We start from the raw sequence: 25513 nt of genomic DNA, 5'->3' as shown, positions 1-25513 counted from the left end.
CCTTCCTTCCTTCCTTCCTTCCTTCCTTCCTTCCTTCCTTCCTTCCTTCCTTCCTTCTTCCTTCCTTCTTCCCTCCCTCCCTCCCTCCCTCCCTCTCTCTCTCTCTTTCTCTCTTTCTCGCTCTCTTTCTTTCTTTCTTTCTTTCTTAACAGTGTCTCTTTCTGTTGCCCAGGCTGGAGTGCAGTTCCAAATTCACTGCAGCCTCAAATTCCTGACTCAAATAATCCTCTCACCTCAGCCTCCCAAGTAGCTGGGACCACAGGTACTCACCACCACACACAGTCAATATTTTAATCTTTTATAGAAACAGGGTCTTTCTATGTCACCCAGGCTGGTCTTGAACTCCTGGGCTCAGGCAATCCTTCCGCCTCTGCCTCTCCAAGTGCTGGCATTACAGGCATGAGTCACTATGCCTGGCCTCTGTTTGCCATAAGTTTTCTATAGAACCTTAGATAAATCATGTAACAACCTCTTTGGCCACAGATTCTGCCGCTATAAAATTTATATAATAACGATTATGATCATATATGTCTCATTGATTTCATTAAGAATCAAACTAGATAAAAGATGCGAAAATACTTTGAAAGACTTATCCATTGAACAGATAATTAATAGTGTTTTATTTCTGCTTTGGTTGGAAACAATTATGCCTGTGAAAAGTAATTGCTAGATGTTAAAAGTCACATTACATTTAACTGTTAAACTGTATGCATATTGTCAACCATCAAAAGCAAACCATCCAGATGTTTGGTCTACCAACATACCAATCCTCTGGAGGTTTCCAAAAATAGTATTTACCTTTTTATCAAAAAAACGACTATGTTTCCCTAAATAATTCTATGATCCATGCTAAATTTAATAGAAAACTTTTCATTTAAGTTAGTTATTTGGTGATATGTTAATTATGCACAACCTTTAAAAATTGCCCAAATGTCTAAGTCAGTTTTCTTAAAGAAAAGTGGATCTTTTCATGACACATGAGAAATCACTTCAAAATTGAAATTTATTGAGTAGGACATTTAGGGTTAGGCAAGGGCTTGGATCTTCAACACTAAAAGCAGTTGGGGTCAGGTTTCACTCCTGCTCCAAAATATACACCAGATTTCAGTGGTTGGATGCTATTAGGTAGAATTAGAAAGGATTCTAATTAGGTAGAATTAGAAAGAATTAGAAAAGATATGGGAAGGGATTTCCTCCCTTCCCATATCTGTATAGTGTCTCAAGCAATCACGGCAGAGTATTCGCTTAAGGCAGGAAATAATCAGAATCCTGACTCCTTTTTCTGAGATTTATGTCTATAAATCCATGTTCAACAGACTGCAGTAAGCCTAACCAAAGTTAATTTCAAAACAAAACAAAACAAAACAAAACAAAAAAACAGGGATTTTTTTAAGGAAAAACACTGAAAGAAAGACAGAAGGGCTACACTGTGCAGCTACACTTGCTCATTGGCTTGGAAGTCAGTGGGGAAGGGGTGGTGATCATATTTCTAAGCTAATAGAATCCATCCAACTGCATTCTCTGACCACTCTGATGACATTCATGTGCCTGCCTTAAAGTAGGTAGCTACATATGGAACTTTAAAAATTTATGTTTAAGGTTCTGTAATCTGTGGTATGCTGGTAAATTTTTAAAAGCTGACTCCCTGGTTGTCCTACTTTTAATTCTTTAAGGAATCTCCATGCTGTTTTTCATACTGGTTATACTAGTTTATATTCCCACCAGGAATATGAAAGTGTTCCCTTTTTGGAACTAGCCTAAATGCCCATCAACCAATGAGTGGATAAAGAAAATTTGGTATATATACACCTTGGAATACTATTCAGCCACAAAAAGGAATAATGTCTTTTCAGCAACTTGGGTGGAGCTGGAGGCCATTCTTTTAAGTGAAGTAACCGGAAATGGAAAACCAAATATTGTGTGCTCTCACTTATAAGTGTGAGCTAAGCTATAAGGATGCAAAAGCACAAGAATGATATAGTAGACTTTGGGGGCTTGGGGGGAAATGTTGGAAGGAGGGTGAGGGATAAAGGACTATATATGGGTACAATGTTCACTGCTCAGGTAATGGGTGCACCAGAATCTCAGAAATCATCACTAGATAACTTATCTAGGTAATCAAAACTACCTGTACCCCCCAAATTATTAAAATGGAAATAAAAATTTTAAAAGTTAATAATTATTGACTGAAAAAAGCTATCTCTTTGGGGAAAAAGAGGATGTGTACATATAAGTACCTGTGTTTATTCTAAATTTCAGTGATATAATATGTAGCATGCAGTTTTCAAATAATAATTAAAAATACAATATTACTATAATTCCAAATAGGCAACTGATTTTAACAGAATGATGTCATTGGTTTCTGTTGAACTATTATGCCTTAGCCAAACTATGGTGGCAAGCAATGAATGAGTATAGTTCCAACATTTTGGTTGATATTTTTGCTTACATCAATGAGCAAAATTGAAATTGAAAGAATAAAGACATCTATTAGATTTTCACTCGTTCATTAAAAGTGTGAGTGACTATTGAGTTGGATGATAGTTTTCAAATAATGAAAACGTATACTCTCAAAATTCTATGCTTTCATATTTTAATTGCTATAAACAAGACTTACTTTTAAATTAAAACTCCACCACTTTCTTAAGTATAGATAATAAGTAAAACAATGAATCAAACCTCGATTCGTAGCATTTGGCTATTCTGTGCTAAAGTTCTCCTATCATACATACACCATTGCAACGTGGTGTCACTGGTCAGAGAGTAGGGAAGAGGTGTCAGAGACTTAAATAACCATAGAACATAGATGAGTCAAATGTAGTAGAACAGGGAGTGATACGTTTTGAGTATTTCCTTTGCTTTTGCTAGAATTTATTTAATTATGAATTTATATAGGTTGGGTTTCAGTAGTGGCTGTGTTGAGCAACCAGCTCACAATACTCCTTAAAGTTTAACAGTTGATGTTCACAAGCCTGTACTAGAAGTCTCCAGCATGCCACTGATTTTAATCCCTGCAGCTCAGTCAGTTTTACTATAGGAAGCCTCTAACTGAGCACAAGGTCAGGGGTTGGGGGTGGGGTGGAAAGGATGCCCTAAAAAGCCCTTTTTCCTGGGAAGAACTGGCTAGAAGTTCGTATCAGACCAGTGGGCAGTGGAGATCCTGGCAAGGCATATCCTGGGGCCGCAGCCGGGCTGACACCCACACCTGGCATGCAGCCTCATAGGAAACACTGGCAGTGCCAGCCCATCGATGACAGCGAGGCCATAAAGGGGGAGACAGCCAACACCAGCATGCAGTGCATCCCAGGAGGCCCTTGGGTTCAAAGCCCAAACTTTAAAAATATGTCTGAGTTTCTAGTCGCCCAGCATAGACATCCATGGAAATTTAGGTAACTTTCATTAATTGTTAAAAATTATTTGGAGAAGGAAACCTCAGGAAGAAGCCTAGTCTTCCTGTGTGACTGGACTCACATCATGCCATTTTGGGCATGAAAAGATGACACGACCTCCTTTTCTCATATCCATATAGCATTGCTTGGCTATCTGTGACAATATTATTAAATTACCAGAGCGACGATTTTCCAATGATGTGAGGCTTCAACACCTAACACGAACCTACAAAGAAGCTTGAAAATACTCAGTTTCATAAATGACCACACAGAAAAGCCTCAAAAGTTGCATTTTTATTGACATTATGGTTCATTAAATCCTTAAGCCTTCTTTGCTGGCTCAATTAAAATGTAAGCAATGTAGACATCTCAGAATAAACTTCATATATAATGATGAGGGAGATGTGTATAGGATATACATGATAAAATGAAAAATATTTACATTTAATCATTCTTGGCATGAGATAGAAAAATACTGCACGTTCAAGAGCAAGGCAAAGTGAACACAGAGGAATAACATAAAACCTGAATTCTATTCTTCTTTCTATTGCCAAAGCCTTCCCCCATCACGTGGTATTATTTTTTTATAGACCATACTAGTAAGATGGAAGAAGCATTAAAGCATAGTACTTGTAATTTAACAATTCTGGAGTGTTAACTCTGAATAATTCAGCGGTGCATTTTAAGATGCTTTGATGGAAGGCTACTTTCTTTTGTTCTCCAAAGGGCAGAACTAAGTCACAAATTCATGATCTTTAAAAAAAAAAAGAAAGATTAGGCCTAAACAAACAGCCAACATCTCTAAGTACATCTGTTTACCTGTTTCCTGGACTGATAACAATATAGAAAGCAGAATAACAAATGAAAGACCATCATGTCTAAGTACACAGGTGAAAATTCACAAGATTCCTGGGACAGTTAGAGTTGTTGGTTCTTGTCCTGGCAAGGCAGCATCTCAGTGAAGCAGACTTTTGGATTCACACTCTGATTAAAGGAAAAATAAAGTTTGGAAGCCAGGGTTATTACAAGTTATAAAATATTATGTAATAATGATAATGAAAATGTATAGAATATAAATTATGTGAGTAAGAATTCATATTATTTAAGAGACAATATTATTCGCTGTATTTTATGAGTGAAAAAAAATCTAGTTTAGCTGCATTTAAAGTCCCACAGCTAGTTTGGGGCAGAAAAGCCTAGAATTTTAGTTTCCTGAGTCCACCTCCAATTTTCTTTCCATGGTATAAATTGTGTATCTTGCACAGTAAGGGGCATGTTCACCTAGGGTTCCAAGTCCCTAAATAGCTGGATGATTCTTTTTCTTTTGCGATGCTATGTGTCTGGCCTGAGCACAATTTCCAGAATTTCTTGCAGAGTGGAATCATTCCATGATTCATGTAGGCTGTATTAAATGGTGCTTGGTAAATAAGCAAGCGTTGGTCCTTATCTTTGACCTTGCCGATCCATTCCCAATGAAATGATAATTGATGGTGCTTGAGTCAATTATTTTCTTTATACTCTTTCTGAAGTTTCTATTCCAGAAAAGATTCAGGAAAGGGGAGTGAAGAAAATGTATCCTGAGTCTTTCCCCTATTTTTGATTTTTCTTGTTGCCATTTTTATATTTAGAGGTTATTTTTCATTGAAACAAGTACCATTTTCCAAGTAATTGGGTTCCCTAGCCCAAGTCATATAGAATTGTATAAGACACAGAACTACTACCTGGATTATGACTCACTGAAACACTTTAAAGGGAGTAAAATTGTCAAATTTTATAGCATGTTCTTAAATGCTATTGATTTTCTGACAGCCTTGCAAATTAAAACTATCAGCTTTTAACCAAGAATAAAATGAGCTCATCAACTGAGGCTGTTTTTAAATACACTTTTCTTTTCTCATTTTGGTTGGTATTAAACTCATCGTTCTCTTTTTGGCATAGATTCCAGCAGCCCTAATCTCACAGAGGTCAAAGTAGCTACTTTCTCATGGTGTTTGTCCACAATCCTTCATCATGTTCATAATGGTTGCTAGTTTTCCTCTCCAAAATTGAGTCATTTGAAAAATATAAAATACATTGTGTTTTAGTGTATCATAGAACCCAGTGGCATATTTTTCTCAAATGTGAAATAAAAGTGAGAAAATGTTTTGGAACAAAGAAGGCAAAAGGTCTTACCTGGTATGGTTTGGAGCGTCTCCTCCACAATCAGTTCCAGGCTTCAGTTTACACTTTAGGGCTTCACAGCAGAGATTGGTACATTCCTTCAAAGCACACACACAATGGAAAAAGGTGGTTCAATATTTTCTTCCCATAGACTAGGTGATAGAATTCTGGTACAAGATGGCAATGAAAGTTTACTTTTAGGCCGGGCACGGTGGCTCAAGCCTGTAATCCCAGCACTTTGGGAGGCCGAGACGGGCGGATCACGAGGTCAGGAGTTCGAGACCATCCTGGCTAACACGGTGAAACCCCGTCTCTACTAAAAAATACAAAAAGCTAGCCGGGCGATGTGGCTGGCGCCTGTAGTCCCAGCTACTTGGGAGGCTGAGGCAGGAGAATGGCGTAAACCCGGGAGGCGGAGCTTGCAGTGAGCTGAGATCCGGCCACTGCACTCCAGCCCGGGCGACAGAGCAAGACTCCAAGACTCCATCTCAAAAAAAAAAAAAAGAAAAGAAAGTTTACTTTTTAAGCTAAATTACTCTGATAGGCAAATTCCAGTGACAATGACTAAGGACATTGAAAAATAGAAAACAAAATATCATCAGCAATGAAGACTACTCCTTAGAAGGTGAGCAATAGAATTATTCAAGAATTTTCAAAAGTAAATTTTGTCTAGATGTATGATGTGTATGTCCAAACTAAAAAAAGTGACCATATAACAGAAAGAAAAATATGAAAACAATTTAGAAGGCCTTTCAAAAGTGCAGGAACTCCATGAAGAACTTTATATATATAAGTTTCCTCAGAAAATTTAAAGGCAACTTGTCTTTTAAGACAATGCTTAATGTTGTAAAAATATCAGTGCCCTTCAAAGTTAAATATAAATTTAATGCATTTCCATCAAATCTCAATGGTATTTGAGGACAAGTTTGCAATAACAATAGTAATGACAAAACAATGAAGAGATTTGACATTAAAATGCATTGTCAAGTTACAATCTTTAAAATAGTGTCATGCCTGGGAGAAATACCTAGACAGAAAGCTTATTTTTAAAATAGAAAAAAACCCCTAATTATATACCTAGGAATAATAAACTGGCATATCATATCTATGAGAAATTGGATTAATCAATAAACAATACTGTATAAAGTATATATACTAGTTTTTGGATAAGAAAACAGTTATTTAGAAATTCAGTTGTTCCTAAGCCCAAACTCTCTAGTTTTATTCAGTTACAGAGGGAAAATATCAACAAGATATGGAAACAATACAGGAGTTGATTGACATAATTCAAGAATTTTAGATGTTACATATTCTGTATACAATGGTCCTCTCTTGGCCTCTTCCTTCTTCTTTCCCCCTTTCCTTTCTGTAAATACATACCGTTTACTTGCTGAAACTGGAAGTACCTAGAGTTTTGAGTATCTTCAATTGTCTTCCACCCAAGAAACCATAGAGGAATGTAAGCAAGTAAGAATGAGATAAACATAACTCTAATTTATTACAAAACGTCAAATCTTTTGTAAAATTCCATGCTTCTTTATAATTTACAGAAAGTTTACAATGTTCTTCACAAATGACTAAGTTATGCTGCATAGACTTCTGATGTAATCTAACCACCTAAAATTTCTGAATACATAAACTGAAGCATAGAGAGTTTAGACACCATGCTCATTGTCACAGAGCCATCTTAAGTAATGGATACTTCTTGGGCTGCATCCTGCTTCACCAATGATTAGCTGTGTATCTTTGAAACTAGTTAACTTTTCTGAGCCTCACTTTGTCTCTAAATTGGGACAATGGCAATATTTTGTATATTTGTGAGTAATAGAAGAGATGGTGTATATAAAAGTAATTTTCAGATGATCCGATATGTGCAATCTCTTCAAACAAGAATTCTTAGTCTTTGTCTTAAAAGTAAAAGAAACTTGTTACGACGACAGAAATATCTTTTAGAAGCCAATGGGATTGCTAGTGGTCAGCGTTGTTTAGAGTACACAAATGCCTTGAAAGAGTCTGATTTATAGAAATTAACAGAATCATAGTGCTTATTCTGGATGTTCTATGTTAATAGCCCATTTTCTACAGATTTTTGTGATTATTTTTTCTTTTCCTCTTCTCTGTTTTGTTTACAACCTGGTTTACACGCTGGCTTGATGAGAAAAGACCAACTCTACCTCTGAGAACTTACTTCTAGATCTCTAATTGTTCCTGTTCAACAGATGATCAACTGTGACATTATGTCATTTAGGGATTTCTGACTAATATATGTTTTGGAAAGATCATAAGTGACATGTGATAGTTAACAATTAACGTCTTTACATTCAACTTCATATAATTACGTCAAAATCATGTTCTGGTTTTTGAAATGCCTTTCAAAGGATTACTAAATTCAGTAGCAAAAACACAAGTGCAAATCTATTTTTTACTATGATGCGAGGTTTGTCTTTAGAAAGAATTTCCAAAAAAATATTGGAAAGCAAAAAGAAAACTGCATAATTCTTCTGCCCCAGTCAAAATCGAATAAATAATACCTTAGGAGAGCCACAATCACAATCTTCTCCCACTTCCAGAAGGCGGTTCCCACACACTGGTGTTGTCATTATATTTGTAGGAATAGGTGCTTGCAGCAGGCACTTTGGTTTCTGAGATAAGAGGTATCTTTCAAAATGTGCGCGGCAAGATGTACTGAAATCCTTTGGGAATTTTGAACTGTAATCAGAAGAAAACTCATATGACATACAGTGTGGTGCCTTCTGTGTGAAACACAGAATAAAGATAAAGAAACACGGGACTCTGACTTACCTAACTGTATTACCAACCTCAATGGAAATTCCAAATTTGGCAACCATTTAGGACTGCACTGTATTAAACGTGGTAGGTGATAGAACATGCATACTGTGGTATTTGGAAATTTTTTTCCTAGAGCCTAAGTCATAGAGCTGAAAGGATTTCCATTTCCATGTGGCCATTTAGTATTGTTCTAAAGGACAGCAGTGACAGCCATCACCATTTGTAATAATCCACTCATTTTGCATTGAGAAATGAGGGGCAAGAGATAATAATAACAAATCAGTGAAAGGAAGTAGTTGCAGGCTTCTGGGCTGTATGGAAATATTTCTCTTCTTCTTTGTGAGCATTTCAAGAACAAAGTATGTTTGATTTATTTTTCTATCCCAAAGTCTTTGCAAAGTGCTTGGCATTCACAGGTAATTCATAAATAGGCAAAAATAGATGATTGGTTGATTGATGATAGGAGTATAAGACGATCCTGTCATCATCATAATGAGATGAATATTTTTGGAAACTATGGGTTCATTTTAAGTTCGAATCATTTGAAGTTAAAATTATAAGGTCACCATACTTGCAAGCTCTATCTTGGCATATTTATAAATCTTAAAGAATGAGCCCTGGTAGTTCTTAAAATTTGTGCCTCAAGAGACCGGAGGTTGAATTAATGGGATACACAACCCTTGGGAAAAAATATGCCCATTCAACATCTGTAGACTGCTTCCAAATTCTTTAAGACTTGGAAAACATCTCTCTTCTTCTAGGATGACGAGGTCTCACCTCAGATACTGATTCATCACACAACTGCCGGAGGGACACTTGGTGTTGAATGGAACGTCAGGCATACCGAGGACATGGCCTAGCTCATGTGACATCACTGCTACAAGAGCCACATTATTCTTTTTTTTAGCCTGGAAAAAAAAAAAGTAGACACATTTATTTATTCTGTTTTTATTCAATTGTTGCCAATGTGCAGTACTTTAAAAATGGCTTAAGAGATGAAAACTAGTGAACCATTCGCTCCTTTCCCTGTCACCGTGTATTGCAAAACGTTGAAAGAGCATTGGAAGTGGTTGGGTCCTATGGATACAATATATTGTATTCAATAAATATTTGTTGAACTAATGGATACTAAGTTACCAGTAAATCATGGTTAAATTAATTACATTCTTCATAGGAAGTACTCATAGGCACCATATCAGAGGTCTCCAAAACCTATTGCTATGATATCTATGACACTGGAGTGCTTGGCCACATGACATCTACACGCACCTTTCTTCCTTCTCTGGCCTCTCTGGCCACAGATACTGGGGATGACTAGAGTTAACCCGGGTCACAGAAGGTATTGGATCCCCTTTCTGTTCCAATATTCCTGCTCTGATTTTCTAACATGAACTAAAGAATGACATGGCATGCTCTAGCAAGGCTGATGTAAGGAGATGTTCTATTTCATAATCCAAGGGGTCTTCAGTGCAATGACCTACCAGTAGTTTCATTTCTACCTTGATTCATTGATTCAGCAAATGTTCATTTTGCTCATTCTATATAAGGTGTTATGCTGGACTTCATAGAGGATGCAGAACCACAGGGAGGCTTACTATAAATTTACACACCTCAATAACAGCAATCGAAGATGGGGAACACAAGGAATTTGAAGCTGCCAGTCCCACGCGTCGATTGTTGAAGCTAATCCCGCTGTATGAAAGTTACAGATACTACTGTCACAATCTGAGTCTTTGTAACAATTAGCTTTTGTTAATTATGTTAATGAACTGCCTCACTACCCTAGCCTTTTTATATGGACTAGGCCCAAAAAAACTTCTATTCCTTCGTGTTATAATGACCACAGATGGTTATCTTATATCCAAGAGCTCACTCTATCATCTGATTATTGATCCAATAATCTCACGGGTGAGTTGCTAGTGGTACAATGTCAAGCACTCTGACAGTTGATCAGGGAACTATTACGGAGCTGAAACCCTTGCTAAGGAACCTTGGGGATAGCGATCCATTCTGCCTACATTCACCTGGCCAGCATGTGCTCACCTGAGGAGCTGAGCATGGTCGTGGATCTTTTCCCTCCGGTTGGAACTGTGCCATCTCAGGAAGTTGTTAAACGTGGTACTTCCGCTGGGCACCACATTTATCTTATCACCGTCAGACCAGATTTCCATACCTACCAAGGCCACTTGAACATCTATGGTGTTATAAATCTGTAGAAAGAGCATTTATCTTTATACAAATGTTCAGGATTCCTTTTGTGTTTGAGAACTTTTGTTGACCCCAATTGATGGATAAAGTGACAGACTGGAAGTAAAGAATTTCCATTTTGAAAGTAAAAATTTTAAAAGTTGTCTTTGTTGCAATGCATATAATTTCACCTTGATGTTGATCCTTGTTCTGCTAAAATTTCCCTGAACTATTTAACTTAAGGCATTTGTGACCTTCTTAACTTCTTGTTGGTGAAATCATAGGGAAGTTCCAGGCTTCTATGCAGAAACACGAGGTTTACATGACTAATGTCTTACCACATTGAGTAGGTTCATCACATCAAACACAAAGCTTCTTATCAGAGTTAGATTCTCATTATAGTTCTTATACTGTAAAATACAAAACACAAAGTATAGTGAAATAGCAAATTACACTGAGAAAGCTGATAGCATACAAGATTTCACATTTTAAGAAAAAGTATGCATTTCACTACAATTAACATCTGTGCATTCCATAATTAAATAATGTAAGACTGTGTTCTGGCAAATTCTATTTCAAATGTTAAGAGTTTTTTGATAAAAGTTAGACATTCATGTAAAATTTTAATGTTCTTATAATTTTATGATTTTAAGTTGAATAAATCAAATTAACAATTTTAAGGTTTTTAAATGGAATCATGTGATTAAAATTTGATTACAAAGCAACATTTGCTAGATAGAAAAGTAGATTCTAGTATTTTCCTCTGTATCTATCAATATAATTTCTAAGTTATATAGAGTTTTGTGTTGATTTTATATTGACATAATATTTATATTAAATATATTTAATTTTATATTAAGATATGAAGTATTGTAATATTTTAATAATGCATTCTTTTTATTTTTCTTTTTTGGTTGATTTCCTGTAGCTATCTGGTGTTAAGTATATTGCCAATATCTAAATATGTTCATGGCAGATGGATATTAAAGGGGATGAGGAGATAATAACTGTTGCTGGCAAGGCAAGTAAACAGCCAAGACACCCAGGTGGACAAATGCCCCATTATTAGCTAAAATAGTTTATTGCTTGCTTTTGCTTGATAAGTAAACTTAAAAGGTGACTGAACTGGCCAGGAGGCCTGTGTGTTTCATACTCACAAAGGCATTATCCAGCACTAAATAGAGATCAATGTATTTCTGTGCCCGAAGAAAGTCTTCTCGCTTCACAAAGAATAAAAGAACATTGTTAGTCATTGTCTTTATCCTAAAAGATCCCAAAGCTTAAAAGGAGACTTTTTTTCCCCTAAAATATAGAAGATAAATAGAAAAACAGGTAAATAAATTATAGACTTGACACGTGTTACTCATTTCTAAGAATAGTAGTATATCGCCTATCCTTGCTGAGACAATGGAAGTCAATGATGACGTAACGGAATTGTATTCACCTCTGGGCTTTTGACTGATCTAGAGATTCGAATTGGGCCTTGTTTCCCGCCAGTGCTCCTCACACCACATGTGTGGTTAGCTGGGTCTTGTTCCTCCTGGTTAGATGTAAAGATGGCATGTTCTTTCTCGTCTGTGCTCTTCAGAGGTTTTATCAGGTATCTTTGATGATGATGTGCGAAGTATCCTCTGGGAGATATAGAGACTTGTATTTCAGGATTCCTGACACACAGGGTCATATTTGCATCCAAGAATGGATTGATGTCTGCCCCTCCATCCCAACTTCACACATAGTCTTGTCCTTCTTAGACCTTTCAGCTAACTTTTGGTAATGTAAGTTAGAATTACTATTTGTCGATATAAAATGAAGCCTAGCTTACTTACCAAGAGAACTCTGAACAAGAATTATAAAGATGAAACAACCCCAAAGAATTTGGAATTTGCCCCATGGTAAATATTTTTCCATAGTTTATTGATTCATTTAACAAATATTTCATGGCAGATCCTAGGACTATAATGGAAAATGGAGTAAGGGAATGTTTAGATAACAAGAACCCCGGACGGGAACATGAATGATCAACAGGCCAACCAGAGTAACATGCTGGGATTAGAAGTAGCTTAAAGAATCCCTGTTTCTATAATCATAATAGTTTGATAAATTGTTCATAAATAGAAGGTGAATCCATATAACAAAATATTACCATCCAACATAACTGTTCAAAATTATATTCCTGAAGGTATGTTATGATATGTGAAAAACTTGTCGTGTGTTATGAGCTGTATTGGAAGAACAATGTGTTCTATTTTTTTATTTCAATGCTGTGAAAGATACATTTGTCTATATGTGTATATAAGGGTGCCAACATGACAAAATGTTAATAACACTGATCACTTAGAGGTCAACTTTTGTGATAGTTGTTATTTTCTTTTTCTTTTTTTTTTTTTTTTGTTTTGAGATGGAGTCTCGCTCTGTCGCCCAGGCTAGAGTGCAGTGGAGCTATCTTGGCTCACTGCAAGCTCTGCTTCCAGATTCATGTCATTTTTCTGCCTCAGCCTCCTGAGTAGCTGGGACTACAGGTGCCCGCCACCACACCCGGCTAAATTTTTTTGTATTTTTAGTAGAAACACGTTTCACTGTGTTAGCCAGGATGGTCTCGATCTCCTGACCTCATGATCCACCTGCCTTGGCCTCCCAAAGTGCTGGGATTACAGGTGTGAGCCACCGTGCTTGGCCTGTTATTTTCTTTCTTTTTTTTTTTTTTTTTTGAGACGGAGTCTTGCTCTGCCGCCCAGGCTGGAGTGCAGTGGCCGGATCTCAGCTCACTGCAAGCTCCGCCTCCTGGGTTTATGCCATTCTCCTGCCTCAGCCTCCAGAGTAGCTGGGACTACAGGTGCCCGCCACCTCGCCCGGCTAGTTTTTTGTATTTTTTTTAGTAGAGACGGGGTTTCACCATGTTAGCCAGGATGGTCTCGATTTCCTGACCTCATGATCCGCCCGCCTCGGCCTCCCAAAGTGCTGGGATTACAGGTGTGAGCCACCACGCTTGGCCTGTTATTTTCTTATTTGTGCTTTTTCTTACTTTCCAAACTTTCTCTCATTGGCAAGAATTATCTATGTAAACAGAAACACATGTACTTCTACAGTTAAGTTCAACTGTGACAATTGCAGGGAAGAATGTTTTAGAAAACAAGAAGTAACTGTTTCAGAGAGTCGGGTGGACAAACACGGAAGTGGATCCAGACATCATCAAGGTCCACAGCAAGGTCCACAGTGTAGCATTCTTGTTTTACCATTCTAGGCCTGACTTCTCCTAGAGCAGCAGATTATGAAATGATTGTCAGGGTAGTACTTTGTTCTTCACTTTAACCACATATATTCAGCATTTCAGCAATGAAAAATTTACCAAAGTAGTAAGAAGACAATATCTAGTAGCACTTAATTCTGTGTAACAAAAAGCATCTTGATCTTGAACGATTTTGATAGTAGTTCTTACCTCAACCCGTCGCAAGTACTAATGCTGGCAACAGAATTCTTTTCGTTTAGGATGTTTCCTTTATAGTAACAGTGTTCCTGGAGTGGAAAAAAGAAATTGTGCTTCAGAAATGTGTGTGTGTGTGTGTGTGTGTGTAAAATGTATGAACTATGAGAATACATGTATCACAGTTGTGAGGAAAGCTACCATCTTGAATATGTAAAAATTCTTCAAGTAGTGACTGTGGCCAGAGCAATTCTCAGAAAGACAAACAGCAAGAACCTCTGAGGTTTTCAGAATTGCTTCACCGGAAGCTCTGTACATTTGGTGGCTGAGCTGTTTTTCTGACATTAATTTACACTGAGGAAGAGTCCAGGGAAGTTGAATTTAGGTGGGCTCGTAGTGAAGGTGGTTGTTTTCTCTGAGAAGTGGCCAATATTCTAGGGATTTACAGGACTCCCAGTGGGTCCTCAGGTTTGGGGGTCAGTGCTCAAGAATTTGGCTTCCCTGTCCTGAGTCACAAAGGCACTGTGCATTACAAATAAGTAAAATGAGACGTCTATTTTTCTAGACGGGGGAATCCTCAATACTTCACACTGTCACTCCTCAGCTCCTCAGACTAACTGATTTTATCACTGTTTTAATTGATCTATTAGTGGAATCCCTTTATCAGCCTCAAAGACCCAAAATTACTTGTCTACAGCTAGAGATTCAGATACGATTGCTGGCCCGCATCAGCAAAGTTAAGGGGCCACTTATGTGGAGTGATCTAAAAAAGGTAACGAAAAAACTCCAGTGTGAAATAAATTGACCTGCCTCTGGGTCTGAAATGCCATCTGTGGTCTTTTCTCCCTGTTTGGAAGAGATCTTGTCAACATAAACATTTTCTCATAGAAGACTTGAGAAGATTCCTCATTAATGTATCATCAGCTATTAACAATTAAGCATGAATTAATTTATCAGACACTGTCTGCTGAAGATGGTGTTAGCAAAAATTCAGACGTTCATGAAATAAGTTTTGATGAGCATGGGGAACAAAGAACCATTTTGTGGCAGAAGTCTTTTTTTTTTTTTTTCTTTAATAGAGAAATACACGTTTAGGGTACCTTGTAGGATGGCTCTGAGAAACTCTCCTAGCTTGGGAACGTGAACACCTCTTGACTGAGATTTGTTGTATTCTCTTCCTGATACTATATGCCATGATTCTTAATGTCTGACATTTGGCCCTGGCATTATCTACAGGATAATGATTTAATCAGATATAAAAATATTAATTAAATAATGGATATTTCATTGCTAACCTCAGGATAAATGCATATATCTCCAGAAAATAGTAAATAGTGACATGAGGTTTTAAGTACCCATAGAGAAGAATTTTTCTAAAAAGTGGTCTAGGGACAAGTGGACTTTTGGTTGCTTCCAAAAATGTGACACTTGGAAGCCTTCTGCTGCTCCTATGTTTTAAAAGCTGAATGTGATTTTCCAAACTGTTGTCTCATTGGTCACAGATGGGCACCTTGCTTTCAAGTCCTTTGATTATTTTTTGAAGTTGTTCTTGGACCTATGAATTTTATAAAATAATTGAGTCCTTTGGGGATCTTAGTTAACATTAGCACAAACTAATAACATCTACAGCTCAAAAGAGTCCCACAAAGTATTCGGACCCTACCATGTTCTCAGGCTTCGTGGTGATTTCCTCTCCTCTGGGTGAGTACAGTGTTTCAGTATAGTCTGGCCCCAGGAGATGCCTGGAGAGAGCAGAGAGCTGCATGAACCACTCTGGGTGGTAAGAAAGGCAGAACTTCCTGAACTTCAGCACTAAAACAGTGAGAGTGTCTACAATGAGAAATAGCTAAGGTTCTGCCCTACTATCCTCTTCCAACATTGGAGCTCTGCTACTGAAGCAAATCAGAGAGTTAGTTCTTCCTATTAAATCTGAGGGAGGAAGTCCCCTCATCTCCTTCTCATCTGTAGATTCCCTGTCTTCAAAGTAGTCATTTTGAGATTTCCTGCACCAAGGACACAACCTCTACAGAACCTTTGAAGGGTGCTGAGTCACAAATATGCTTATAGGCCCATTGCATTCAGGGAGAAGTTTATTAATTGCTATAAAACTAGGAGGAACCCCATCCCCTGGAATCTATCTCTAGGCCATGCATCTTGAATCAGCCTTGGAAATACATTCTCATAAAAGAATGGAAAGCGTCATCAAAGTCTTGAGTTTATCTGAGTAGAAAAAGATGTTCAGTAAGTTCCCGGAAGGTCAAGGAAGAAAGTCATTTACATATGCCATTCCTTTTGTTTTACACTTTGTATGTAATTTCCTAGAAAATCAGCCTTTTTAGCACAAACTAATATCATGTAAAGCTCAAAGTGCCTCATGTCTTCTATGTCAAACCACACTAAATGGAGCCTGAAAAAGATTGCTCCCCAATTTCATAACCTAATCCAGTGATTAGACTTTTGGAAGGTACAACTTACTTGGATTTTTGTAGGGAGAGAATGATTTCTTCTCCATTTAAGATCATCTGATATTGAACTTCGGGTTCATACCTTTCCTGAAAACATTTAATTACATCAAACAATTTATATTTCTGAACATAACTAAAATAATCGTAATGATATATGTAGTATGTATTAGAAGAACAATTACAAATGCATATAGGATAAAATCAGTTCTCTGGTGTTTTCAAAATATGTGAGACAAAACACATTATGCACTAAAACGGACTTTCAAAAAGTAGAATTATGTGATAATAACACTTATAGATTGCACTAGCTTTAATACATGAGATAGGGACTTCTCATTTGTCCTAATGTACAGTATACTGTCTCAGGATCCCCCAGCCAGGGAATCAAAACAAGGTGTGTATTTTTCTTACTTTAAAACCAAACTAAATACACTTAAAAAAAAAAAAAAAACTCACAACCCACTAAGAATTAGGTAACAATTACAAAATGAGGGAAATACTTGCAACAATGTAATAGTCAAATAATTGATATCTTTAATCAATAGTAGAAATATTGTGTTAACTACTGATACAAAATTTAATTATTCACTATTGACAAAACGGCTGAGGAAAAAGACAATTCACTAGAGAAAAGGGGTGGTGGTGAGGCTGGCCAGGAACAACATCTCAGTTAAAGATGGCTGACCTTCCTGGGCTTCTCTCTTCACTCTCAAACTGAGAGAAATGTCTAAGCAGCTTATCCTTTCTTATCAAGTGACGTTGTTGACTCTGCTGCTTAACTATAGCGGCATTCTGAGAAATTGTGAGCTGTCTCCTGAACAAAGGGGAGTTGTATACATGGGCTTCAATATGAAACTATTAGATGGTAACTGTAACATCACTGCTGTTAGTGAAAAGGCTTTTTATTGCCTCTTTGGATGATTGTAACATCTACCACAGTCATTCACCTTGCTTACCTCTTTGCCATGCTTTTCTGTCTGGTTGTTCTCGATCTCTCTTTTGTGTAAAATGTGAAGTTTTTTAGGATAAACGATTTCATGGAGCGTTAATTCAGGTGTTTGCTTTATGGCTATTGCTACAGAAAGAGAAATAACATTCACATAAAAGATTTAAAGGTTTCAGTTTTAGTCGTGTTGTGTTTTGTTTTCATTTGTTGGGTTGCTAAAAGGGCAGTGAAGACTACATTCCTATGTAGAGAGCAAACATTATGAATAACAAATTGATTCTCCTACTTCAGCTTTGATGACAAGGATTTTTTTTTTCTCTCCCTCCCCCCATTCTGAAAAGACATGAAGATTACAAGACAGTTCTTCAGATCATCTCTCAGTGCATGCAAACACTGGACCACCATGCCCAGAAAGGACAGGTTATGGATTAAGAACAGGGGTTGTGTGAGCCTAGAATTCTGCCTGTAGTAATCTATTTCCTTCTTGCTTTAGAGTCTTCTTAAAAATAGTGAAATTTTCTCTGCCCTCTAAGACTTTTTTTTTCTTTTTTATACCCTCTTCCCTCTGAAGCACAACCCCTGACTATACACTCTAAAAATAAAATTTTTCCTTTGTATATAATACTTTACCTTTAGGAAAGACTCTACTAGCAGTAATTTTACTCCTCAGTGTGACAATAAGCCATGGGGCTTTTTCTCTCAGCATTTTCCCTCAAGACTTTAGATTTCAAAGAAATAAAGATTTTGTTTGCCTCTCTTTGAAGAGTTTTAAAGCCTCAGAGAGGAAGGAGAAATATTGTTTATGGACACAATATTCTTCTTGATGTACTTGAAATTACATTACATAGACAGATTTTCGTTGTTTACAAATAATAGAAAATAAATTATCTTGGAGCCAAAAGACGTGGTCTTATGCCCTAGCTAAACAACCTCGTAGCAGTCACTTCAGCTTTGTACCAGTTTATTATCTAAGGTATAGGTTAGTGTAAAACTCGAATAAGATAAAATATATAAAATTATTTAGTACCCTATTAGGAAGATGGCAGAACACTTTTTCTATTTTTTCTTTTAATTACTCAGTCATTCATATAAGGTCAGTCTTATTTCTGAATGCTCACATTTTCATATATATATATCTGTGCTTAGCGACAGTTTTCCACTCAGTATGACAGAGTGATCTTAGGGAAAACAGGAGATTTTATACCTGGCTGATACAGAAAATGACAGGAAATCACAAAGCAAGAATTCCCTCCTAGTCAGCTCCCAAAGTTCTATTGTAATGCTGTCCTGAGCAGGATTCATCACATACTAAAACAGGAAATCTAGAAATGAGTTAAAAGAGAATATGAGTTCATTAGTGGAAAAAGACATGCGCTTGGAATGAGAATGAATTTTAATAATGTCTAGTCCCAACACTAGCACTAATCATGCAGTTTTGGAAGAGCCCTCAAAATCTCTGTTTCCCTTCCTCACTTCTTGTTCTATCTACCTTATTTGTCTTTGGAGAAACTTTTTAAGAGTAGATTACAATGTGGTTTAGCCAAAACTTTGGCAAGATATATAAAGTAAAAAATCAAAACAACAACAACAAAAAAACCCAAATCAAACAGTGTTGTTGTTGTTTTGTTTTGTTAGTTTGCTTTGAGACAGAGTCTCGCTCTGTTGCCCAGGCTGGAGTGCAGTGGCCCAATCTCGGCTCACTGCAACCTCTGCCTCCTGGGTTCAAGCAATTCTCCTGCCTCAACCTCCTGAGTAGCTGCGATTGCAGTTGCGTACCACCACACCCGGCTAATTTTTGTATTTTTAGTAAAGACGGGGTTTCACCATGTTGGTTAGGCTGGTCTCGAACTCCTGACCTCGTGATCCACTGTCTCAGCCTCCTAAAGTGCTGGGATTACAGGTGTGTGCCATCATGCCCATCCCAACAGTGTATTTTTAATGAATATCAAAATGATAGTAAAACAAGGTTGAGTGAAATTTCAACCTCTTAATACTCAAAAACATATTTTAAAAATGGAGACATTGGGTCAATATTATACTCTTATTTTAACTATGATGTGTCAAATCACTACATTTGATTTTTTTACATAGAAAAAATGTAAAAGTATTACATTCTTTTCTAGACAGTAAGCAACTTATCTTCTCTGATATTTCTTTTATATTAAAACTCAAGTATTCATTTGACAAATATGTATTGAATGCTGACTTTAGGCCAGGCACAGTTTGAGGCTGTCAGGTTAAATGAAACAATAGAATAGATAGTGATCCATGCCCTTATAAAATTCATTATATTACATATATTTATACATATGAAGCATACATTATGAATAATTAAATTATTTACAGGTTGGAAGATGATAAATGCTGTAGTGATAAAATATATCAGAGTAAAGGAGATTGTGAATGCTGGATTAGAGGTGAGTGCTGCAATTTTAAATAGGTAAGTAATAATAGTCACATCGAGATGATCACTTTTAAGCCAAGACTTCAGGAATATGTGGAACTAAACAATATCATTCTTTGGGAACAAAGAGTTCCAGATAGAGGAAAGAGCTAGTAATAAGGTTTTAATGTGAGATCCTGGACAGAGAGTGCATTTAAGAAACCACAGGGATCTGGCTGGAATGGAATGAGAAGAGTGAATAATAGAATATACAAGTAGGTTGGTTATGGAAATGAATAGATTGTGCAAGACCTGATAGACTCTTACAAAATTTAGCTTTTACTCTGTGTGAAATGGGGGCCACTGGAGAGTTCAGAGCAGAGAAGTAACATAATCTGACTTTTGTTTAATAAGCTTGCCCTGTCTGATCTGTCGAGAATATCCTGCAAAGAGGCAAGTGTAGAATCAGAGAGATCATTTAGGAGGATACTGCAATAATCTAAGAGAGAGGTGGTGGTGACTTAGATGAAAGTGGTATCAGTGGAAGCAGTGAGGTGTGGTCAGATACTAGATATATTTTGAAAGTGAAATCAATAGAATTGGTGAAGGATTGGATATAGAACATGAGAGAAAGAGAGGAATCAAGGATGACTCGATATTTTTGCCTTGAGCAAACAGAATTGCCATTGACAGACTTGGGAAAAGGTGAAGGAAGAATAGATATGTGAGAAAGGTTCTGGGTATGTTGTTTTGAGATGTCTACTAGGCATCTGTAGAGGCCAAAGCAACTCCATCTTGGATGCTAATCTGGCAAGCTGGCTTCTGATTAATCCCTGTTCTGGGAGCCCTCTAAGATTTCCAGTGTATCCATTGTTCCTTGTGTAAGAGCAGGTACTTTCATAAATCTTGCCCTTAGGTCAAACAGCTGTGATGCTATCATACCTCAATTGTCCTGTACATCCCTTCTGAACCACCCCTCCCCTATAGTATAAAGTCCCTGGATCTGGAGAGTAATGGAATAGGGATCCACTGTCTGTGTTGTCTCGTCACCACTCAGGACACAGACATGACTTCTCTTTGTAAGCCCTTATTAAGACTTGTTTTCTAAAAAAACTGGATCTTTTAGCCTCTTTCTTTGACCTCTCAACTTCCTTGGGCTTTGGGGTGGTTTGCATAGACCTGCCCACCATGAACAGCATCTAAGTGGATTTGTTGGAAATAAAGTGTACATTTTAGTGTGGAAGCAAAAAGTTGGGAGTTGTCCTCTTGTGGATGGTACTTAAAGCTAAAGATTAGATAAGTCACCAAATGACTGAACACTGCTACAAAAGAAAAGAGTATCAAGCACTGAGCCCTGGGCTATTCCAACATTAGGAAATTGAGGAGAAGAGGAGGAACCAGTAAAGGAGGCCAGTGTGAGGTAGGAGTTCACCAAATGAAACGGTGTGTTTCAGGCCATGGAAAAGGAAAGAGAGAGGAAGGCGGAGAAAGAAAGTTGAAAAACATGAGAATATGATGCCCCCAAAATGACCACTGGATTAAACATCCTTGAAGCCATAAGAGCAGTCTTGGTGGAGTGCTGGAGATGAAAACTCTGTAGAAGTAGGATAGAAGAGAACAGGGTGAGACTAACTAGAGAAAAAGTGTATACACAGCACCTTTGAAGATTTGTTATGCAAAAGGGAATGTGGGGGATTGGTCAGAGTGGTGGGAAAAACTATAGGGAAAGGATGCAAACCTTCTGAAAGTTCAGAAGATTCTGCAGAGCCCTAGGGAAGAATAACTGAAGGCAGCTGTTCTATAACCCTGAGGCAGAGGGCAAGGAGCAGGTACAAGGGAGTATAGGGGGATTTCTCTTAAACAGGTTCATCTACTGATGTTGACCTGGAACTGACCTTTGATCATCCGTGCACCTGAAGTTCCCTGAAAGGGGAACAATAAATGTTAATTACCTACAGGTTGTTTTTGCTCCAGGTTTTCGGCATTGAGCTTGTGCTGAATAAAAGCAAGCAGCTCCAGCTTCTCAGGGCTGCTCTCTGACCACCAAAGCCAGGCAGTCCGTCAGTCACCTCGTTGTTCTTACAGTACATAACTATGTCTGAATATTCATTTCATCCATCTGCCAGCATCTGCGGGACAGACCCGGCAGGTGGTGCCCCACATGAGGAATGCTGCAATGGATGGTGATGAAACCCTCGAGAATGAAAGTGAAGACTGCAAAGTAAGTAATTGGTGACTGGTGGGGATTTCAAAGTTTGAGGGGATTTTCAAGCTAGGGTGTCATCATGGGACAAAGTTATCAGCTCAACAGCAACAGTATATAAAAGTATTGAAACAGCTGCTTAAAGCTAGCGGAGCCTGTGTCTCGGAGGCACAATTAAGGGACCTAATGCAAACTGTTGTTTTCTATAACCCATGGTTCCCAGAAGAAGGCATGCCAAACCTAGAGCTCTGGGAACAAGGTGGGGAGAAATTTTAACATCACGCACAAGGGCAACGGGTCCCAGTAACATCTTTAACGTTATGGGCCTTAGTCAGGGCTGCTTTGTCCCTACTCTACACAGAAAAGCCTTAAAAGGGAAGGAAGGAAGAACAGTTATCTACCTTACCGCCTCCTCCTCCTCCCTCAGCCCCGCCATTACTGGGTAAAGCTACCATAGAGGAAACAAATATTTCCCCTGAGCCCCCTCCCCCAATAAATTGGAAAAAATACACTACCGTTATGGGACCCTGTCTTAGGCAAGTGGAATTAGAAGGGGAACTCTTGACCTGCCCGGTGATGCAAGAGCAACAAGGCAAACAGGTACATGAACCCACTGCTTTCTAACACTTCTAAAGAAATAAGAAAAAGCATTAGAGAACAGAGCTGCTAGCCCATTTATGAAAGGATTCATTGAGGCCATAGCAGACATCCATATGACCCCATGGGACCGGTCAGTGCTAGCTAAAACAACTTTAGAGACCAGTCAATACCCCCTCTGGCAGACAATATGATGAGTTGTGCGAACAACAAGCCAACCAGAATCAATTAGCCTGGCAAAACATAACAACTGCTCTCTGGCCACTAGGGCCAGGCAGCTCTAGCTAGCTGCTCTTACATTGCATACCTGTGTCTGAGTACTCATTTCATCCATCAGCCAGGGTCTGTGGGACAGACTCGGCAGGAGAGAGAAAATTTAGGACGTTAATTGGCAGAAGAGAAAGAAAAAGGATATTCATTTTAAGTTGGGAGAATTTATATGCTGACGGGAATGATTCCATAGAAAACATGGAATGGATACAGTAGGAAAGAGGGAAAATTTTAGGTCAATGTCCTTGTATGAGAAGGGATAAGATCTAGAAGACAAATAGAGGTGTTAAGCCAGCACAGATAGGTCAGAGGGAGGAGCAGAAGCTGATCACAGAGGGACAAGAAGCAGTAGATTGGTGAATATGGTGGAACACAAAGTAAAACCTTCTTAGAATCCCTCCCATTTTCCCCAGAAACTTCTGGCATGGTTTTTATACACATAAAGCAAAACAAATGTAATGCTAAAGTTCATTTTGGTGAGCAGTTCAATGAGTACAAGTTTGTTTGAATATGATTGTTTCATGCACTATTCACAATGATGGTGAGATTTTATGGAAGTTCCAGAAAGCTGTGAGCTTGAAAGAAGAATAATTTACCAGATAAGATTGTGTATGAGTAAACATAAGAACATTACGAGGTATAAAATTATCTAGTTAACTGCAACCTAATGAATATATTCTAAAATAATAGCTTTTATTGTTAACTATTGGGTTATCTAAAGTAATAGGGAGGAATATTTTTAAATGTAGGGCTACTTGGGCACTATGGGTGTCGTAGACTATCATCAAATTCAGAGGTGTTTCAGTGACTTTTTCAGCAGAATTTTGAGAGAACAATAGTAATAAAAACAAGTTTCACTTTTCTAGAAATGTATCAGTGTTTTGAGGCCTCTGAGGAATGGGGGGAAAAGATGTGTCGATGATTTTTTTATGTCAAATTCTATTTCATTATATGTTGTGTGACTTTAGGTACAATTCTCATCAGACAGCACGGGCATAGTTGTTCAGTTGGTCAATTAATGTTCTCTTTTGTTTAATAATGCAATTATAATATATCTGATTTTGGTTTAATAATGGAATTATATATGATTTAGCCCTCATTCTCTTTTAAACTCTTCCCTGTTATTCATCCTAGCAAAGCTATGATTAGGAAGTTGTCTTAAATACATGGATTTGATTTTTGGCCAGGAAATTAGTTCTGTGTTGTCATTGGGATGGTGTGTTTTAGAAAAGAAAATAATAGATCTAGTAGGGTTATTAAATAAGAAATACAATTCCAGAGACATCCTTACTAAATCATTATGCAAATCACAAACCGTTGACTATAAGCCTGTCCTTTTATGTTTATATGGATTGAATAATTGCAAAGACTTCAGTAAGCTATGTGTATATATCGCATAATTATTAGTATAATACTCTATTTTATCCTTTTTTGGGGTATAGTATTGGTGATGGACAATGAGGAAATGTAAAAGAATATGAAAGCTAGAGCCAGCCATATGTGTGCAGGTTTTGCACAGCAACCTTTAGGCAAGTGAGAATTTTGTGGGGAGTTTGGATAACTCCTCAGCTATGTACTTTACCTGTTTCAATATAGGGTTTAGCACAAATGTTTAACATAGAAATGTGCAGGTTTACAGCTTGACTTTTAACATGCTTATTATGTGATCACTAGTACAATAACCAGTGACTTGAAAATTATTTGTAGGGTGTGTATAGAGTGTCATCAAATTGGTTCGTCTATCAATAATCAATATCAAAGACAAAAAGGATTTCCTTTCCAAAACTAGTCATTCTGACCCTGTCATTCTGCTTTTAAGAATTTTTCTCAAGGAAACATCCCAAAGTGCAGATTTTTAAACAGCCGTGATTCATGAAGATGTTACTAAAACTATTTACTAGAGAAAAGACATAATGAATGGAACAATATGTAGCTTTTTGTTCCTCTATTTTGGAAAATACTGTGCAGACATAAAATTTATTGGTTAAAATACATAACAATTTGAGGAAATAGGACAAATTTTACAATGCATCTTTCATATAGTGGTTTAAAATATCTTCACTCAAAAAGATACACACATATATGTATATATAGTTTGCTTTTGCAGAGAGAGAGGTAGAAAATATACCAAAATGCAAATAGTAGTGATCTTTCGACCATAAAAACAGATGCCATTTTTTTTTTAAAGCACTTCAAACATTCATCAAATAATTTGACTTTTATGTAAAATGCTGGTGTAATGGTACTTACCTTGAGTTTGAACAATGAGCCAGAGTACAGGCAGCAAGACCCAAGACATGGTAGCTACTGCAGGTAGATGGGAGGTCCCACACAGCGTGAAGTTGTGGTCTCCCCAGTGTCCAGTTTTATCTTCCCCAATTTCTCTTTAGAAGTTGAACAAGAAAATTAAAACTCCCACTTTTCGTGTGAGATTGGGGAATGTTTCTTAAGAGTGTTGGGAAATTGTCAAAAAATTGCAGTGTCAACATCATGAGAATGTTCCTCATCTTTGAGAGATATTTATGGCTGTGGTTGTAGCTTGTTAAGGACTCACATCTGGACACTGTTTGCCCTTGGTCCTGCTATAGCAGTGGGAATGTGTGAACTGAGACTGAGGTGCTTGCGTGCATATCTACATACTCGCCAAGCTGGACCATCACGATTGCTGTTCAGTATCCTTATAGAAATAAATCCGCATATTT

General features: G+C 37.5%; 1 protein-coding gene across 1 annotated transcript; it reads right to left on the bottom strand.

The window, feature by feature from the left end:
- Positions 1-3665: 3665 nt before the first annotated feature.
- ADAMDEC1 (ADAM like decysin 1) lies at positions 3666-25369 on the bottom strand. The gene is made up of 14 exons (XM_023216747.2): positions 25062-25369; positions 17369-17487; positions 16423-16499; positions 15611-15689; positions 13963-14039; positions 11971-12157; positions 11684-11746; positions 10865-10936; positions 10383-10549; positions 9950-10031; positions 9117-9247; positions 8081-8258; positions 5562-5647; positions 3666-4373 (listed from the first exon to the last, which is right to left on the bottom strand). Exons 1-14 carry the CDS (start codon positions 25108-25110, stop codon positions 4367-4369), a joined length of 1374 nt encoding a protein of 457 aa, XP_023072515.1. The 5' UTR covers positions 25111-25369; the 3' UTR covers positions 3666-4366.
- Between the last annotated feature and the right edge of the window lie 144 nt (positions 25370-25513).

The sequence above is a fragment of the Piliocolobus tephrosceles genome, chromosome 7, assembly GCF_002776525.5.
Source record: "Piliocolobus tephrosceles isolate RC106 chromosome 7, ASM277652v3, whole genome shotgun sequence".
In the NCBI taxonomy this organism is placed as follows: Eukaryota; Metazoa; Chordata; class Mammalia; order Primates; family Cercopithecidae; genus Piliocolobus; species Piliocolobus tephrosceles.
Note: the sequence above shows the minus strand (reverse complement) of the source record. Positions and strands in the feature narration are given on the sequence as shown.

Bases quoted from the DNA above. Each gene is read 5' to 3' on its own strand.
- ADAMDEC1 (XM_023216747.2), bottom strand. From the start codon at position 25,110: ATGTCTTGGGTCTTGCTGCCTGTACTCTGGCTCATTGTTCAAACTCAA. The intron at 16,500-17,368 runs GTAAGCAAGGTG...AAATGTTTTCAG, and splicing joins CAGAAAAGCATGGCAAAGAG to GAAAGGTATGAACCCGAAGT. The intron at 5,648-8,080 runs GTATTATTTATT...TGTGCTTTGAAG, and splicing joins GTGATTGTGGCTCTCCTAAG to GAATGTACCAATCTCTGCTG.